The 20,824-nt window shown below is 27.3% G+C and overlaps 1 protein-coding gene across 2 annotated transcripts in view; it reads right to left on the bottom strand.

Annotated features, from left to right (window-relative positions):
* LOC136969593 (low-density lipoprotein receptor-related protein 1-like) overlaps window positions 1–20,824 on the bottom strand; it is a 59,836-nt gene that overhangs the window by 7,148 nt on the left and 31,864 nt on the right. For both annotated transcript variants that reach the window (XM_067263818.1, XM_067263817.1), the window contains exons 20-37: window positions 16,102–16,219; window positions 15,819–16,002; window positions 14,263–14,399; window positions 11,377–11,640; window positions 11,220–11,300; window positions 8,893–9,162; window positions 8,692–8,821; window positions 6,395–6,679; window positions 6,174–6,298; window positions 5,979–6,098; window positions 5,662–5,898; window positions 5,179–5,383; window positions 2,840–3,050; window positions 2,503–2,692; window positions 917–1,031; window positions 767–843; window positions 597–675; window positions 389–518 (exon numbers count right to left, since the gene is read on the bottom strand). In XM_067263818.1, coding sequence (XP_067119919.1) covers window positions 389–518; window positions 597–675; window positions 767–843; window positions 917–1,031; window positions 2,503–2,692; window positions 2,840–3,050; window positions 5,179–5,383; window positions 5,662–5,898; window positions 5,979–6,098; window positions 6,174–6,298; window positions 6,395–6,679; window positions 8,692–8,821; window positions 8,893–9,162; window positions 11,220–11,300; window positions 11,377–11,640; window positions 14,263–14,399; window positions 15,819–16,002; window positions 16,102–16,219 — 2,958 coding nt within the window. The remainder of the gene's footprint in view (window positions 1–388; window positions 519–596; window positions 676–766; window positions 844–916; window positions 1,032–2,502; window positions 2,693–2,839; window positions 3,051–5,178; window positions 5,384–5,661; window positions 5,899–5,978; window positions 6,099–6,173; window positions 6,299–6,394; window positions 6,680–8,691; window positions 8,822–8,892; window positions 9,163–11,219; window positions 11,301–11,376; window positions 11,641–14,262; window positions 14,400–15,818; window positions 16,003–16,101; window positions 16,220–20,824) is intronic.

The raw sequence follows: 20,824 nt of genomic DNA, 5'->3' as shown, positions 1-20,824 counted from the left end.
TACAATCAAAATTAATTTTAAATAAAAGTTTTATTGACAAGTATGAAAAACCTAGTGAAGCAACAAAATTTATAAAACATTACTGAATATTAAATCTCTCTTCAATTCATTTTCTCATTCAGTAATCTTTTGTCTGGTATAAAATAATATTTTCATTTGAATGTATAGGTTGAAATAAATGATATTAATTGAAAACATAATCAGTTTGATTTGCAGATAAACAAATCAGAGCTAATTAAATCAATGTTAACTACATTTAAATTTTCAAAATGAAAGCAAAATGTACAATTTCTAATTATTAATAATTTTATATGTAAATAAGATAATTAAATGTATATTTCATAAGTTAGTTTAAGATATGATTTAAATGTTTAAAATATATTATTACCTCTTCACAACTACCATTACAGAATGAAGATTCTCTAGTCATATTTGTTGTACAGTTTCCAGTATAAGGATGAGCATATCTTTTAATAAAAGGCAAACTGAAAAATGGATGAAGATTCTGACATTGTCTCCTATAACAAAATTCAAATGATTAGAACTTTTAAATTCAATTATTGTTTAAAAAATCTATACATATGTAGAAAAATTACCTTTGGTAAAGTGTAATTCCAACCATAATAAATATCAACACTAATATAATACTGATTATTATTAAAATGATTGAAAAAGCTGAAAGAAAAGTTAAATAATAATTAATAATTTATTAAAAATTAATAAAGAAATTTTCTTCAATATTTCTTAAATGACTATGCACACTTACTGGCTATTTCAGAATTATGAGAATATGATTCAGAAGCTATATGAACTCCACATTGAGATGTAATATTTTCAGCACAACTTTAAGAATAATTGTTACATATAAATTATCAATATTTAATTCAAATTTGTAATTTTATAATAAATAACTTACAAGCATTGTTTTTTCTCTTTTTGTGGATTGCATATACCTCCATTAAGACAGTATTCATAGCAATCATTTGTTGGAAAAGATGTTTTTGATCCTATTTCTGTTACAACAGACATACCTGTAAAAAATTTATTTTATTTTATTTGTGAAACATTTCATATATATAAAGGATACTCTGTAATTCTAAAAGTTAATTTTAAGAAATAATTTTTTATTTTGATAAGGTTAAAATTTCAGAAAAATATTTTCAGACTATCTTAATTTAATACACACACACACACAAAGATTAGCTATGATAAACTAATTTCAAAAGCTAAAAATAAGCATGAAAAAACTTTAACTGACTAACAAATCTTTTTTACTACATGTCTTAGAGACAGGCAATTCAAGATGATTGGCTTTTTTTTTTTTATAAATATGAAATTTAAAAATGTATATCCATATTAGAACATGTTGAAATCACTATATAAAATTCAAGAGAATTTATCTAATAAGATAACATGAATCCTTATGTCACTCATGAGGCTAATTATTTTCACTATATAGTATTTTCTGTAATAGTTTCTTCTTAATAAGTATAGATAATTATCTAATACTTTTTCTTAATGAAAAGAAACTGAATAAATAATAAGGTTTTGAATATTTATAAGTGATTACTTAAAGTATAAATAATTTAAATAATTTATATTATATGCATAGTTTTAAGTTTTTGGGTTTTAAATTAATAATTTAATTTAAAATATTTATATCAAATTAAAAGTTATTATATCATCAGATCCAGTCATAAAAAGTTATCAAAAACTTGAATTCAGGGTGTCTGGCTTAGAGGTTTAATAAAAAAAAATTTATAACTTGCATTGTATTTGTATCAGACTAAAATTCAGCGTGTACTTTATGTTGACATTTGTGAGAAATACCATATCTTGGCTTTGCAGTGACTAGCAAATGCACAGAATGGCAAAATAGGTACAGTACATATTGAGGGCCAAGTGATATGCCACAGTGACTGGAACAAGTTATTTTACCATGCTGAGACTTATACTAGCCCTCAACTTCCTCCTGGAACTATTTTTCAATAAGACATGATGCCTCCCTACTTTGCAATTTAGATAAAACAATTGATGAATGGAGTTCCCTAGATGGTAGATTGGTTCTTACCCCCACTTGGACTTTTTCTTTTGGGATTTTGTGAATAATCAAGTGTATCATACATCTATGCATAACGAATGATTTGAGACACAGAATCTGTCAGACTATTGATAATGTTATATCTCATGTGCTGTTGAATATTTAGTTGATGTGGAACACAAGTTGGACATCTGCAACATCACTGTTGGTGCACGTTTGAAGTGTATAAAAACATTCTGCCAGAAGTTTTTGTACTAGAAGACAACTTTTCATTAAATTAAATTATGATAAGTTTTCAATTTATACTCTTCTTTTATTAAACCTCTAAGCCAGACACCCTGTTTTTTGTAATTTAAATTATTCACAATAAATTTTTATGACTGATCTGTAACTCAGGAATTTTAATAATGAAATTATTCAAAATCTTAAAAAGAAAAATTTGTCTAATTCTTTTGGATTACATTTCATAATTGTTGACAACTCAGCAAAAAGACCCATTGGCTGTTGTAAATTACTTCTTATAATAGCAGGACCTTTTCCAGTTGATTTTTCTGTTTGTAGCAAAGCACCAGTTTCCCAATCAGTCCAATAAAGAAAACTACCATGAACAACAATATCAAATGGATGATGGCCTGTTCCTTCAGATATAATCTACAGGAATAAAATAAATGTATTTGTATTCTGCCAATCTATACAAAATTTTAGCTGTAAATTTTAAACTGAAAATTAAAAAAATAAAACTGTATCTAATTTTCAAACACAAACATCATTTAACTGTAGTTCCATAGTTTAGCTTACCCTTCTTCTTGAACCATCAATATCACAATTCCAGATAACATAACCATCTTTTTTAGCATCAGCCCAAAATAATGTTTCTGAAGAAAGATCAAGTGTTAAACCATTCGGTCTTATAATATTTTCAGAAACAATTACTTCTCTTTGAGCACCACTAAAATAAGACCTTTCTATTTTGGGTGTATCTTCTCTCCAATTTGTCCAAAACAAATACCTGAATTAAAAAAAAAAGTTTTTTTACATTATTATTCCTAATTCATTAAATAATTTATACAAATAAAACTAGCTTACTAGATATTATTATTTATATATATTATAGATATATACAGTATAAGAAAGATATTAGATCAATGTAAATTTTAAACTAGCATTTTCAAGTGTTAAAAGTTGATTTATTTAAAGTATTCTCAGAATTTACACTAGAAAAAGCAATTTAATTTTAAAATAAAATTACAAAATGTGTTTTGAAAAAGAGCAAATTATAAAAAAATATCATCAGTTTTGATTCTCTCTACAGGCTTAATTGAAATATATCTTCTACATTAAAAAAATGAAGATAAAAAATTATACAAAAATTTTAATGTTGAATTCAAATTTGAAAAGAAATAATATAATAGAATTTTTCAAACATTTTTAAAACATTCATTGTGATCAACCCATATCCAGTAGTATTTCCTACTTAAAAACTGCCAAAAATTTTAGTGATTTCAAAAATTCATTCATAATGTCTTTTCATTACAGTTACAATATTATATACATATTAAAACATTTCATATGCATAACTTAAATCCATTCTCACTATCTTTTTTTGGCATAATATAAACATAAAAAATATTTTGATTCATTAATGCAAATGTCTAAGGATATCATTTTTCTATGATTAATTCAAATGTTTCAAATCATAAACTAATGATTTCCTTAGAATTTTAATTTTCTAAGAAACTGCTATCAAGATTGATTTTTAATTGAAGCTTAAGAAATAAGGATTAAAAATTATTAAAAATAGTACTGGACATAAAAATAGTGTAAAATTTTTAGCTTATTTTTCATTATTATTTAATCTAAAATATCTCTTCATGTTTGTCATTAAATTTCATTATTTCTATTTCTTTATAGTTTTATATCTGATAGAAGTGGGGAAGAATAAATGTAAAGAAAATTTTTTTCTTTTTTCAAAAATCAAACAAAAACTGAAGTTCTACAGTAATAAAAATTATTGGTTATAGCACCTGTTTATTTTTGTTATTTACAGCTAATTAGAAGTAAAAAAAAAAAATTGTTAGTCAAATTACTTAGAACATTCCTCTTATTTTTGCATCATAAATGTACAGAGATTTGCAACAGGTGTAATGATAGTCTTCATCTAGATTTATAACAAGAGTTATAAAATAAGATTTACAAAACTTGTGATTCATTCATTTTTTTACTGTAAAAGTTTACAGAATAAATGATTTGAACAGTTATAATCACTATTTTTTTATTTATGTGTTACTGTAAGAGTGCAATAATAATGTGAAAGCTTATTTTGTTTCACTTTAATTCTCATAGAAAGTCCTCTCAAGAGGCATCTTCCCTCGACAGATCATCCACATGTCACATTGCTGTAAACAAACTAAACCAAGCTCATAGCCAATCAGAGAATAGCAGCATTAATGGCAACTATTACTGTATTGCAAGATATATTTCTCAACTGCAATTTATGCTATCAAAATGTAGTCACTGAGCTTTGAAATTGTAATTGATACTTTGGTCCTTAGTTTGATATATAGAGGTTTTGGGAGGAAATTATTTAAGATAAACATGGAAAAATGTATTGAATTTAGACTGAAAATGAAGGGGAAAAAATAAATTTTGAGATAGAGGTTTTTGAGATAGACATATAGTTAATACAGTTGAACCTATCTTTAGTATTCACTCAAAACTGTATTAAATATTGTTTCTCATCAGCTAAAATTGGCTTTTTAACTTGCTTGTTTTTGAATATATATTTTGTATTTAAATACTTATCATGTTTACCCATAAATAAATAAATGTTAAGATCATAACATATTTATACTCATCTTTGTTAAATTTGTAAAAATGCAAATTTAAAACTGTTCAATTGCTGATAGTAAAATATATTTTTTGTGTTCCTCATTTTTCTTTATCCATTTATTATTAAATTAGAATTAAAAATTCAGTTTTACAGGCTGCATTTTATGCAATTTTAAACATTTAGTTTTTTATAAATTATATGTCTGTAATTGTAATTTAAATTAAGATTTCACTATATGTTAAATAAATTTAAGCTAAATTATTTAAATTTAAAACTTATATTAATTTAATAATAAAATTAACATTACAGATTGCAACTATCTAAAGTGATTCCTCGTGGCTTGTCATCATTATCTAATAGAAGAATAATTTCTGCTTCAAATGGTTGCCGTTGTATTTCACCACGTTGTTCCACTCGCAAACGACATATAGAAGGTGTCTCGCTATCAGTCCAATACAGTTCTCCATGAATTTGATCATAAGTTAAACCTTCTATGCATCTTACAGTATTATCTAAAATAAATTTATTACATAAGTTTTTATCAAATTATAAATATATAGTCAAAAAATCATTTATTGTTTTTAAATAATATATATATCTCTTTTCCTAATATCACCTGCTATATCTATTAGGTTAATTAGTAAAGGATAAAATTCAATGTATGCATAAAACAGAACATATATGTCAATAAATTAAAATATTGAAGATTAAATGAATAGTTTTGAGGTCAGTATTATTTCAGTAAATTATATTTTCATATTATCTCAAAATAAATTAAACAAAATTTTACCTTTTAAGAGAGGTCGCAATCCAGTTCCATCTAATTTAATACTAAATAAATATGGCTCTTCATATAAATCACTAAAAAAGATTTCTTTTTGATATCTATCATAACCAAGAGCAATAATTTTCTCTATATTATGACCAACTTCTATAGCTGGTACTGGAGGATTTAGAGAATTTGGATCATCAAGAGACAATGCCATTATTGTAGTTTTCTCAGCCATGAGCATTAACTGTGTATAATCTAAAAAATAAATTGATATAATTATTTTAAAATATTGTTTCACTTTTCAATCATTTAAAAATGTTTTTAAAAATTTTAACCTAGACAACTATGCTGATCTGTTCCAAGTTTACTGTAAGAACAAGCACAAGTATACTTATTGTTGCCTTCATACAAGCATAAATGATCACAACTTCCTCTATACTTGCAGACGTTGGTACCTATTTTTGTTTAAGTTTAAAGTTTAATGAAAATGGAAACTATGGAATTAAATTTATATATTATTTAAATTTTACCTTTCTGAAGTCTTTTATCAAAAACTCTTAGTTTTCCAAGATTTCTTCCATAATTTTGTTTTAAAACATTAAAATCACTAAAATTGTTTTTATTCACTTGTATTATAGATCCATCTTTATAACTTCTGCAAAAAACTAAATATATTTAATTATACTGAAATTATGATTAATATGAATGAAAAAATGTATAAAATCTATAGTTATAAAATTTTATGTATTACCTGTCTGCAAAAAATATATAATTTGTATTAACAGCAACAGAAACTGGATAAGATACAATTCCTTCTTTTTGAGAGAGAATAACTTGCCTATTGCTACCATCCATATTTGATCTCTCTATAATACCAGATGCAGAATCTGTCCAATATATCATGTTTTCTTCATGATCTACCGTAATTGAACTTACATGTAATAAATTTGTTGAAAATAATACTTTTCTTTGTGACCCTGATAACAATGACCTTTCAATTCGTGTTTGAGAACCTGAGTCACTCCAAAATAGATACCTAATAAAATGATCAGAACTTCAAAAATAAAGGAAAAATTTTATATTTATACTAACGAATTTAATAAACATTAAAATAAAAATTCATAAATATAATATTTTGTTATTTTGTTACATAAAATGATCTGGTCCTATGAAAAAGTTCATACACTCATTGACAAAAAATTTACATTCCCAGATAGAATTGTCTTGTCATACAGCTATGTGTTGAACAGGTATTTAAATGATTACAATTATGGTCTGATTGCATATCAAATAATGCCACCAGAGTGCTTTAAAATTACTAACTTACATCCTATGAAAAGGCTTGCAGAGGCTCACTGTGTTCGGAATTTTCAATGAATCTGCTGTTTGGAAATCTTCAAATGTCAGGCATGCCTGTACAATGCAGTCAAAGATATTAATTACACAAGCTACAGATTTTGAGAAAGGCCAGAGCTGAAGAAAGCAGAATAATCATTTTTCCAAACTGCCCTCCATCTGGGCTGTCCTCATTTGACTGTGAACTGTTGGGGGCAAAGAATAGATCAAGGCAATTCATGATGGACAAGCTCTGGATGCCTCAGACAGACTACCAGGATAGATGATCATCTGGAGTTTGACACAAACACAGACAGCTGCAACAGCATATTTATCTACCATCCAGAGACAGGTGGAAGCCTCACTACAGAATCCTCTCTCTTCCTGTATCATTAACAGGCAGAGACAAATTTGTATACATGGTGATTGCTATATGTCCTGACATTAACACCCCAACATAATGGGGTCTGTTTGCAGTTGTGCCATGATAGAAAACTGTTACAAACTGACAATGTATCTTCAGCAACGAATCTCAGTTCTGTTTGGAAATAGATAACCACTATGTTAGAGTATGGAGAACCACTGGTGAGTGCTTCAATCTTGCATTCATTGTTAAGTGGCAAACTGCTCCCACTGCTGACATGCAGGTCTGGTAAACCATCTTATAAGACAGTTTATCATCCCTAATAGTAGTACAAGAGACATTGATGGGACAGAGATATGTTCAAGAAATTGTGTATCCTTATGTATTATTTCTCATGGCATGGCTGTAAACATTTTCAGCAAGATAATGTTAAGACATATAACTAGGATTTCCCAAGAATGTCTCCATCATGATTACACATTTCCTTCACCTGCTCAGTCTACAGATTTGTTGCCTAAGCAGATGGGATGCCAGTTTTAGCCATCTATGAGTGTAAGGAATATTGAGTGGTAACTGTAACATCTAAGGGCAAATCTCTTGCAGGATAGCATATCATGCCCACTATGCCCAATACATACATCCAGGCAAAAGGAAGTCCTACAAGATAGTAAAGATTCCTTTAAATTGTACAGTTGTTTGACAGAAAATTGTTCCTTTGCTATAATATTGTATCACTAATTACAGTTGACATTACATTTGAACTGATAAGGTTTCAATCAATTTCGATTCTGCCTCCTTAGTGCATAACTTTTTTGTCAATGAATATAAAAATTAAGTGTCAATGTCATGTAACATTTCTTTCATCAAGTTCAATGTTATGAAATAGTGACAGGATTAGAATATCTTAAAAGTTCAATGGTCATATAAAATCATCATGAAATCATTACTAATTGTTATGACAGTGATAGAGAAAAGGCAATCTGCCATTTACTATTCAAATTTTCATAATTTTTATTTGTTAACTTATAATTTTTCTAAAGATTTTACAAGGTATTTCAATTATTTAATATAATTTACAGGTGCCAAAATAATCTTTGCCAAATAATAAATTTAATATATATATATATATATATATATATGATATGATATTTTAATAGTAATATTTTTGTTTTACATATAAATAATATCAGAATATACCTGTTTTTGTATTCATTATTACCTAAGTAAAATTTAACTAAAATCATTTTTGAAAACTTTATGTAATTGAATATAATTTGTAACTAACTTTTAATTCGAAATTTTTATATTTAATTTTAATATTTTAACAGAATTTTTCAGCATTTACTCACCCATGAATAGGATCAATTGTAATTGCAGATGGATGCTGAAGATTACCCTGCACAACAACATATTTATATTTTCCTTCAGAATCAGCTACCCAAATACACAAATCTTTCATACTAATCCAATATATGTAACCTAAATTAAATATATATTTTTAAAATAAATTACTATTAAAATTTAGAAGTTAAGAATTTATAAAAATTTACCTGAGATCCAATCAATGCTTATTTGTTTAATTTCACCTTCAAAAGATGCAATAAGATGTTTATGAGTGCCATCTCTTTTAATAGAAAAAATACCTCCAATCTTATGATCTGTCCAGTAAATTGTTTCATTTCTTATAATGATGTCAAAATCATCATTTACTGACATGTCAAACAATTTAACTGGGAACAGATTCCAATTTACATTTTCAGATTTAATTTGAAACCCTTCCAAGATACCATTATGTGAAAAAGTCAAAAAGTTTCTTCCATCTATTAAAAAGTAAAACAAAATTAATTTTATTTTTATAACAGCTACATTAAATATATTTATATAACACTTATGGATATAAGATATTCAAATTTTTAAAATTATTAAGCCTTTCATTTAAATACATGCATTAATACATATTAAATATGTTTAAATATATTATTTAAAAATAAAAACTGAAATCAAAATAAGATGAATTTTTTATTTCAGTTTCCTGCATTTTAACATTCAGAAAATTTCAATACGAAATTATTTTGATAATGGAATTAAGTTTTCGCTCTATTGAAATTTAAATAAACTTCGTAATATAAAAGAAATCAGTCTACATATATTAAACATGTCTGTTTCCATGAGTTTTGTGTCATTTGATTGTATTTTTATTTTTAAAAGATATATGTTGACCTTACTTCATATTTTCCTTAGCAGAAAATAATTCTTTGAAAAATAAAATATCTTACAATTGCTGAATGATAATTATTTCAGTTTTGAATTTATAAAATTTTAAATAGTTTTAGTACTTTAATATAAATAAATTTTAAGTTTATGAATTAGTATAACTGAATAATTTTCATAGCAAAAAAAAATTGTCAAATAAATAAAATAAATATCCTTATAATATACTAAAATTACAGTTGGCACTCAATTTAATGGGCTAATTAGGGAAAGGTGTGTCCACTGTTGCCAAAAGTTCATTAAATTGAATATGTTTTGAATAAATACAAGGTAGCTTCAAAAAGTTTTCAGAATTATGCTGGGTTAGTCAATTAAAGATGATGAAAAAGGGAATGTGTAATGGATGTCTTAGCTAAACATGTCAGGAATAGAGAAATATGTTCAAACAAATCTGTACTTGCTGCAAAGATGACAACAGTTACCATTCACTGAAGGTAGTGTTAGTGAGACATCATAAAATGGAGTCTAGCAAAAATATCTGCAGAAGAACAATGTGCATATATCAAATTTTGTGTGTTATTGGGGACAAACCCTCTGAGATCTTGAAGATGCTTCAGGATGCCTATGTTGAATCTTCTACAAAACATTCTCAAGTTTATGACTGGCAAAAACTCTTTCATGAGGAAAGAGAGTGTATTGTTTTTGATTTGGAAAGCAATTGTGTGTTGACATCAATGTCTGAGGAGAAAGTGTTGATTGTACACGAGTTTGTGAGGTCATACAGACAGCAGTCAATTGAGCAATGTTGCCAAGACAGCAGGAATTTCAGTTGGAAGTTGTCATTCCATTCTGCATGATCAATTGAACATGCAGAATGCCATGAATGCTCACTATGAACCTCATGAGATTTCTACCTCTTCCCCCGGTTCCCCTACCTTCTTGAAAAATGCCACTTCCAGATTGAGGATATGGGATGAGGTTGGCTTTACCACACACTTTAGCCAATGCTGGTATAGCTGCTGCAAACATTCTTGGAAGCTGTCTCATGACAGCACCTGCAATGCAGATGTCACACTCTGTATATCTGCATTGCAGGTGCTGTTGTGAGACAGCTTCCAAGAATGTTTGCAGCAGCTATACCAGCATTGGCTAAAGTGTGTGGTTGCCAAAGGACAATACTTTGAAGGACACATTGTTTGATTTGTCAATTTTTCACATACTTTTGAGTAATAAACCAATTCTGGGAACATTTTGAAGTTACCTTGTATATATTAAAAATAAACTTACAATAAACAAGATCTATTAAAATGTTATAATAATTTATTCATACTTATAATATACATTAAATGTACATTGACTCATTGATCCATCTTTTAGTGTGCTCTATTTGGGAACTACAAATAAATTTAAAAATTTTCCTTTAGGACAAATTTGTCAGTTAAATCAAATCAAGAGTCTACTGTTTTGCAATTACTTCTATGCTAATGATATTGAAAGGGCTATTTTTTAACACAGAGCTTGTCAAATTACATGCAGTATTGAAATGATTTAGTATAATTAAACAGATTTTATCTAAATTTTTTATTTTCAACTGAGCAAATTATTTTATTATTTACAAAATAATTTTTGTTGTTAATAATTAAAAACATTCAAATCTTTCACTTACCAACTTTGGGCATACAGAAAATTTTATCAAATAATGGAATGACAACAGACTCACATCCAATATCAGGTAAGAAATGACTATCTATAAAAATTCACCCAATTAATGATAATAAAACTATAATTGCAATAATAATGAAATTTTTTTTTATAGCATTTACCTTCAGTTATCAGAGGATCAACAGTAGTCATATAAATAATAGGTCCTCTTATATTTCCAATTATTTTTGAATCATTATTTTTTGATACTTTATAAACCTGTTCTTTTAATACATACACTATAAAATCATGACCACTAGTTACAGATGATGGAGTCAGCTCACTTATGGTTTTAATTAACCTTCCTGAATATGATGTACACAAAAGACCATCTGAAGTAGTTGCTATCCAGCAAAGTTTTCTCAGGCCAGGCTGAAGATAAATATCTAAATAAAGAATTTAAAAAAATTTTTTAAATGACCAATTTCTAGTTAAATAAATATTCTCTCTATTTAAAATAAAATATTTCATGTATAAAAATATTTTTATAACAATTATAAAATCATAAACATTGTTTACTTGTTTAATATATCTATTTTTTGCTTTTTAATAATTGCATATTATAATAAAACTTGCAAAACTTATAATTAATATAGGATTTTGAAATTTAGACATTGCAGACATTACCAAAAAGATTCAAATAGCTAGAAATTTGAAAATAACCGAAGATATGAGTTCTAGAAATATTTTAGAAAGGATTAACATGTAAACAAGATAGATTACAACTCAGGTAACTGAATTAAACAGAAAATATAAAACAGAACAAAAATAAAAAGTTATTTATATATATATATATATAATATATATATATAATAACAATACAATAATACACTCATTAAATTACAATAATATACATTAATATTAAATGTAATATATAATACTAATAATATGCTCATTGACAAAAAGATTGTGCATTAAGGAGGAGGCATTGAAATCAAATGAAACGTTATTAATGCAAATGTAATGACAATGATGATAAGTTTGATCACAATATCATAGTAAAAACACAATTTCCTATGGAAAAACATTACAATTTAAAGGAACCTTTAGTATCTTGTATACATATTCCTTTTGCCTGGATACCCATTGTAATATGCTTGAGCACAGAGGCATACAAACACCAAATGCTATCCTGTAACAGATTTACCCTCAAATGTTGCAACTGCCATTCCAGAACCCTCACACTTGTAGATGGCTGAAACTGATATCCATCTGGTTCCAAAAATATTCAATGGACAACAACTCTGAAGATAACAGTAAAGGTACAACTAAAGTGCTCATCAGTGGTCCTTCATACTTTAACATTGTTGTCCATTCCCGAACAGAACTGGGATTTGTCACTAAAGATAATATGCTACCAGTCTGTACAATCCATACTTCATCATCATGGCACCACTTCAAATAAAACTAATGATGTTTGGATTATAATGATAGATGCATAGTGGTTGCCATGCATACAAATTTGCCTATGCTAGTTACCTGTCAAATGGTATTGGAAGAGTGTGTTCTATAGTTTCCACCTGTCTCTGGATGGTGGACAAAAAAGCTGCTGCAGCTGTTTGTATTTATCTCACAATTAGACTAGTATATCTTCTGGTGGCTTGTGTCTTGAAGCATCCGGAACCTGCCTGCCAAGCATGAGTGCCCTCAAAAATTAATTGGCCTCAATACCTCCTCACAATCAGGTCAGAACAGCCTAGATGGGAAGTAGTTTGGCAAAAGGGCCATCCAGCTCCCTCAGCCTGATGATCTAATCTTTCTCAAACTCTGTCAGTTATGCATAATGTTTTTGACTGTCATACAGAGCTACCTGACATTTAAAGACCACCAAACTACTACTACATGGAAAATTCTCAACACAATGAACCTTCAGCTATTTTATAGGATATTGGATAGAGATTTTAGGACTAATAGCTGGTGAACAATTGACCATAACTGTAATCATTTACATACCTGCCTGAGACATAACTGGATGCCAAGTTGTGCAGTAATTGAACAATTCTATCTGATTGCATAACATTTTTGTCAACGAGTGTATATTCTAAGTATATTACATAAAATAATACTACAAATAAAAGATGAATTAATTCAGTACAGATGAATCAGAATGATAAGTATAATAGTATCAAAATTTAATTATTGATGAATTTTTTTATTTCTTTATTCTTAATTTTTTCATTATGTTATATTTTAAAATTATTTTTTGATTTTTTTTGTTGTTTAATGATAAAATATTTAAACTTAAAAATCTTTTTAAACATTAACTGTTTGATTTAAAAATGTAAAATTCTAGAAATAACAGCAGAATACATAAATGATTTTTTAGTATTTTAAGAATCTATTCCATATCCCCTAAATGTAATAATTACCTTTGTAATATTGATACTTGAAGAAGTTTTATTTCTTTCAAACATATTGTAATAATTATATAATTGACTAATTTAATCATTTCATTCTTTTGAACATATTTTAAACACTGGCTGGATGGCCAAGGTGGTTAAGGCATCAGCCTACAATTCTGTGGACCCAGGATCAAGTCAAGGCAGGTCAAAAAACCCCAGAAATTTCTTGGGATGGCTTATCCCAGATATGTAAAGCACTCATCAGTCCCTGTCATCATCACCCAGTTGCCCCATTGTGGGCCTGGCCAAACCCATCTAAGAAGTCCCTCTCAGTGCCCACAGGACAGAGTTAAAAATATAAATATAAATATAAATATATATATATATACATATACGTTTATATTTTTTAATTAAATAAAAATCTACTATTAGAATCCTATATTACAATAATTAAACATTAAGATATTTTTTAATACCTTTTTATAGAGCAGACAGATAATTAAGTCAAACAATATTGTGTATGTAGAATGGATTTTAATTCCATATGTACAAATGATTGTGTTATAAAAATAATATCAATAAATTATTTTAAATAAAAATATGATTAAGTATTAAAAGATAGAAATAATAAAGAATAATCACTAAGTAATAATGTTATAAACTTACTGTAATTATTTTCTGCATCATAGCTATTATTAAATTTCAAAATAGTTTTTTGTTTACTTCCATCTAAAAACGAAGATTCAATTGTATACAATGATGTTTCATTTTCTCCTTTTGTAATATGATTCCAAAATAGTAATCTAAAAGAAAAAATATCCAATAATACATTATTTTGTATACAAATTATTTCTTTTTCTATTTTCCAATAGATGCTTATAGTACAATATACTGTTTTGAAATGCACTCATGAGCACCTTCTAATCATAAGTTCATTTCAAAACATCATAAACTAAAAAGTTTAATTAATAAAAAGTTTTATAATTAATTAAATAAAGTGTTTTACTAAAATAATTGAAATAAGAATATTTTGACTTTTATATATTACTTAAAGTAACTAATATATTCTCTTCTATTTTGTCAGAACAAGAATAGTTTGTAAGAAGATAAATATGTAAGAAAATTCAATTTTTTGAGGAATATTAATATTTTAGTATATGGGCTATCTGGAAAGTAACTTCCATTTGGTTATTAAAAAAACAACATAAGCACAGTGAAAGGAATTTTATTATATACAACTTACAACCACACTTTTGCATTATTTTTCAACATAGTCGCCACAAAATTTATACACTTATCTTAGCATGTTACGAGTTTTTGTATTCCATTGTTGTAGAATTCTGCCACTTGTGATTTCAGCTATGTCAATGATCACTTCATTAAGAACTGTGTGTGATATCTGTGGAAACTCACTAGAAAGTTCTGAAATTGTGAATCAGTAAGTCTCTCTAACCTTTTCATTAACCTTTTGTATGAGTTTATCAGTCACCACAAATGGCCAGCCACTTCTCTGCTCATTGTAGATATCTTTTTACCCATTTTTGACATAAGGCATCATTGTCTCTCACTCATTATGTTCTCTTCATAAACTTTGCACAGTTGACAATGGATTTCAACAGCTTTACAGTTTTTGGCTAAGAGAAATGTTATCAATGAGCATACCTCACAGTTAGCAGGATTCTGAATAAGGACACTGAATGGATTCTTGAATGGCAGTTGTGACAAGACAATGGAGAGCATGACCCTGTACTTTTCCATAGATGGATGTGTATCAAATAAACACGAACATTTTCGGCCATCTTTCAGAGGCCTTCGTCAGGAAAAATGGCTTAAAACGTTGGAGCATTAAAGTTACTTGTTCATTTACTGCTGGAATTAGCATTTAGGTGTGAATTTTGTTGGTTTAGTATATAGTTCCAGTTTGTGTGCCTGTTTTTTATGTCTGATTGCACTGATATGTCTGCACTACACTGTTGTCAAAATTGACACTGTTATTTCCACTACTGCCATTGCCATATGAAAACAGAAGTTACTTTTTGGGTAGCCCTCACATTATTAAAATATTTGGGAAAATTTTTTTATATTCAAAACAGATGAAAAGAATAATTGATGTAAAAATAATGAATAATGAAAAAAATATATATATAAGTGAAACATTTCAATCATAAAATGTGAAATTATAAAGTCAGATATTTCTTTTTATAAAATAAACAGCTATTTACCTGTTAAGTGAGTCAACAGCAATAGTTAATGGAATTACACTCTCTAAATGTATAAGATGAGAAAAATAAGCTCCTGTTTTAGTACAAACTGATATAAAATATTCTTCTGTTAAAGATGAACTGATGAGCATATAAATATTATTTGAATTAAAATCTAATGCCAATGATTTTATTTCCATATGTGCTGTAAATATAAAATTATTTAAATTGAAATATAAAATCAACTGATTTTAAATAAATAACATTTATAAATTAAATAATTAGATATGACTAGTTTACTAACCCAACTGCAGTATTGTTTCAATCTGTCTTCCATCTCTTTGCATTGTTTTCAAACGATTTCTATGTGACCAAAAGAACTGTTCAATCTTTGGATCATACACTATATTTGCAGAATGATCCTAAAAGTTGATTAATAATTTATGTTTAAATTGTTATAAAATGTTTTGTTCATTGAAAATAATATTTGTTGGCTTACAGTGGCGTAGCAAGAGGGGGTGCAAGGGAGTGTATCATGCACCAGGCACTACTTGCAGAGGGTTGCCAAAATGATCTCCAAGACAAACTATATGTGTTTCTGGAGGGAGAGAGGGTGCCAATAAAGTGTTGTGCCCTGGGTACCAGTTATGTTTGCTACGCCACTGTTGGCTTATCAGATTTTAATGATAAAAAACATTCCAAAATACTTAATTCATTTTATATAATAATAACAGAAAATAAAATAAAAATATAGCTTAAGTAAATCTAAAAAATTAACATTAGATTATGTACATAATTCTGCTGCATATAAAAAGTTTTAAATAAATCTTAAAAAAATTTATTGCTGTAGTTAATAATAATCAGAACTTTAATAAAACTAAACAATGATAAACTGATAGAACTAAAATATTTTAAACTTCAAAAATATCTGAAAGATCTCTAATTATTGTTCTCCATGACATTATAGAGAATAACTGACTAATAATAAATAATTATTTGTTGAAAGTCATCATCAATTAATATGCGATTTTAAAACCAAACATGTTCACAGTGAACCATACAATGTAACATTAGTACTTTGGAATGTGCCCAAAGCAAGAGTCTGATTTGGGGAACGTTTGAAGGAAAAGTTCTTTTAGAAAACTTTGGGTGAAGTGGCATTGAAAGGTTCCTAAGGAAGAACAGAATTTGGTAATTCATAGAGTATTAGTCAAAAATTAGTAGTGTAGGGGACTATCCCTAGAATAGGAAGGTTTCTAACCTTCCTATTCTAGGGATAGTCTGATAACATTGGAAAGTCTGATCAACTAGTCACCTGTCAACTCCAAAAAAGTAGAAAAATGATCAATCATTCAATCTAGCTTACAAAATAGAAAAAGTTGCCAATGTATCTAACAGAAGATTAAATACAAGGTTGAGTATTAATGCAAAGTTTCTCTCTTATCACAAAGTAACATTTATCTCTGGAGGATCAATGTCAATTTAAAACACTCATCTATTGTTACTCCAAAATTATATACTGCATATTATAAACTTTTCTGTTTCTTTTATAGACACTGTATAAATCTGACCAAACTTGGGAATTCTTTGAAACCAAACAAGCAATTGTAAAAAATTTTACAATATTGCAAGAGACATGTTACAAAAGTTTGATCTAAATCTGTACCAATACACTAAAAGATATGAAATCTGAGCAATGACAATTTGATAATTGTACTATTGAAAAAAGGAAAGTTTCAAATCTGGTAAAACTTTTTGTCAGAGGATTTAAACAATGTATACAGAAGAGAGAAGGTCTAAAAAAGTGTCTTCAAACAAGCTAAAAAACCAAAAAATTCTATCAGTAAAATGGACTTCAGAAAAATTTCTATCCAAGCACAGAATAAAGTTTTTACTACTAATCTTAGATTTTGTTTGTAAAACAGATGATGTTCTACAATGTATATGATATTAAACGTTTTAATAAATTGCTTTAAAATATCATCATCATCATCATCATAGAGAGTTTAATAACATAAAAATAATACAAAACAAATTAGCAATACAAAAAGAGAACAATTTCTCTGTTATGGGGGGGATAATACAAGTGGTTCGAAGGATTACAAATTAGCAAACTAAAGTACAAAGATACAAAGATAAGTCATAAACACTATAAACAACGATTTTATGATTGCATACATAATGTTTCATCTATAATTACAAAGACAATGAATACAATAACAATCATTAATTTTGATGTTTCAAATAGTACTTTTCGGAGATTTTAACAAAATAATTGTATATTTTGTAAAGATTCGTTTTACTGAGATTATTTAAATTAAGTTGGAAGTCGAGTAATGAATTATAATTGCATATTTGAGGTATTTTATAATAGTCACACAAGCTATGAAGTTCTTGACAATTGTGAATTAGATGATATAATGAAAATTCTTCAGAATTACATAAAGGGCAATAAGATCTTGCTAAATCAATATAAATATTATTAATAAAAAGAGTATATTTATTTAAACGGAGTTGAATTATTAATCGTTTTACATTTAAACTAACTAGTTGTGACATATAAGGTTGTGAAGACGAAATTTGTAATAAATCAATTTACCATGGGTGATAAGTACTTTGGTATAGTGAATTTTGATCTTTGTTTATTGCCTGAGAAATTGCGGAGTTTATTAAAAGTTAATATCCAAATTTCCAATCATTAATGTTATCTTTAAATAATGACTCCGATACACCAAAACTATTTAGGATTTGGCTTAATTTGTAATGCCATAGATGCTTAAATTTCTGATTTTTACTTTGATTAATATTTTGTTGATGTAAATATATTATAGTATTATAATTTTTAAATTTGATTCTGTAGTAAAATTTCATTAAACGTTTCAGTAAGAACGGGAAGAACCAAATTCGGTTTACTTCATGCCACAAAGCATATCCTGGAATAGTTCTTTCCAGATGAAATAATTTGCATAAATAATAGACGTGAAGATATTCCAATTTATAAATATAATCTAAACTCCATATTGGACTAGCATAATATATTATGGGTATGATAGTTGAGTTAAATAGTTTAATATGAATTTTCAAATTAGTAGTTTTCAACTTGGAACATACAAATAGATTATCTATGGCTTGCTTTGCTTTGATTTTTATTTTATTAAAATGTGCTTTATAGGATAGGTTCCAATCAAATTTGACTCCCAAATAGTCTATTTCATTTACAGTTTGTAAAAGAGTATTTTCATGATATATTTTAGTGTTATTTTCAAATATTTTGCAATTATTACAGAATATTATGACTTTCATTTTGGTCGAATTTATTGTTAAATATAGTGATTGAAGAAATTTATTAAGTTGATTAATTTTCCTTTGTAATGAAATCTTTGTTGGAGCCAGAAGCACAAGATCATCCGCAAAAAGAATATACTGAAAGATTCTATTTCCTATTTCAATTCCATCAGTTGATTCGGTAAAAAGGCGATCAATACCTATGAGATAGAAGTTGAATAAATAAGGGGAGAGAGGATCACCCTGAAGAATTCCACGGGATAAAGTTAAAGTTTGAGAGATATTATTGCCTTGTTTTATCTTGATATTATAGTTTGAGTATAGTTTAAGAATTGCTGAAGTAAATCGGGAACTTGCACCACAGGATTTCAGATTATGCACCAACAGAGGAACGTATATTGAGTCAAATGCTTTTTGTATATCAATGAAGGAAGCATATATTTTCCTATGTTTCTTTAATAGATAAAGTTGAACTATCATTAATAAGGTAAAAATTGCAAATTCGGTTCCTTTATTTACAGTAAATGCATATTGAAGTTCGGCTTCTAATTCCATAGTTTTAGTCCATAGCTTAAATTTGTTTGCAAGGAGTGAGGTAAAACATTTCCTTATAGTAGCTAACAATGCTATCAGTCTGTAATTGCTAGGAGAGGAATGATTGCCCTTTTTATAAATCATCGTAAGAATGGCTGAGATCCAGGAATTGGGATAGGTTTTTGATTTGTACATACTATTAAATAAATTTAATATTTTTAGTCTAAAATTGTGTGATAATATTTTTAGGAAATCAGTTGGAATATTGTCATTTCCTGGAGTTATTTTACTTTTTGTTTTTTAATGACATTATTCAATTCAGTAATAGTAAAGTCAGAATCTAAAATTTCGTTGTAAACTTCTAAACTTGTATTTAACGATAATTCCATGTGAATTTGTGGAAATCTTTGATAAAACTGCTTCCAGGTATTAAAGTCTATTGTGATAGAACTTCCGATTAACTTAGGCCGAAATCTTCGTATTGTATTCTAAAACAGTTTACCATCTTTATTATTTTTAATTAGGTTTTGTTCAATTTTGCGAAGATAGTTTGATTTTTTAGTTTTAAGTAGATTATTATAGGATCGTTTAGCTTTTTTATAGTTTTCAAAATTTTCATCATTAGGATTTTGCCTAAATTTATTTAATTCCTCTTGTTTTTTCGTTCTCATTCTGTAACAGAGTCAAACCACATTTCTTTAGCTTTATTTTGAAGGTCACTTTTATTTTTATTAACGGATATGTAGTCGTTTAAAATTGTCATCATTAATTGCTTTAAAATATCAATTGTAGTATCAATATATAATTCAAAATAAATTTAGATACTTTCTCTTATAATATAAAAAGCTTTGCAGCAATAAGTAATATTAAAATCATTATTATCATTATTAATTATATAGTCAACTCATGTCAAAACAAACACCAATAAAGCAAATTCTTGCATCAAAGTTAATTTTGCCATTGCCCTAGCAAAATGTCATTGTCACAATGTTAATTTTCATGCAATAAAGTAAACAAAAATTTTACTAAAATCTGTTAAACTGAACTGTAAATTACCTTCACACTCCAAAAACAATCCTATTTCAATAATAGTTGCTTTTCATACTTTTCAACGTGAACAATAAAAAGTGGTACGGTAATAAATGTTCCACTTTGAGTAGAATGGATTTTCTTCTCCTAGTAAGCAAAGACAGGTTCGATCTGAGATT

This window comes from Centruroides vittatus, unplaced genomic scaffold, assembly GCF_030686945.1.
Source record: "Centruroides vittatus isolate TY-2023 unplaced genomic scaffold, ASM3068694v2 contig_18, whole genome shotgun sequence".
In the NCBI taxonomy this organism is placed as follows: domain Eukaryota; kingdom Metazoa; phylum Arthropoda; class Arachnida; order Scorpiones; family Buthidae; genus Centruroides; species Centruroides vittatus.
Note: the sequence above shows the minus strand (reverse complement) of the source record. Positions and strands in the feature narration are given on the sequence as shown.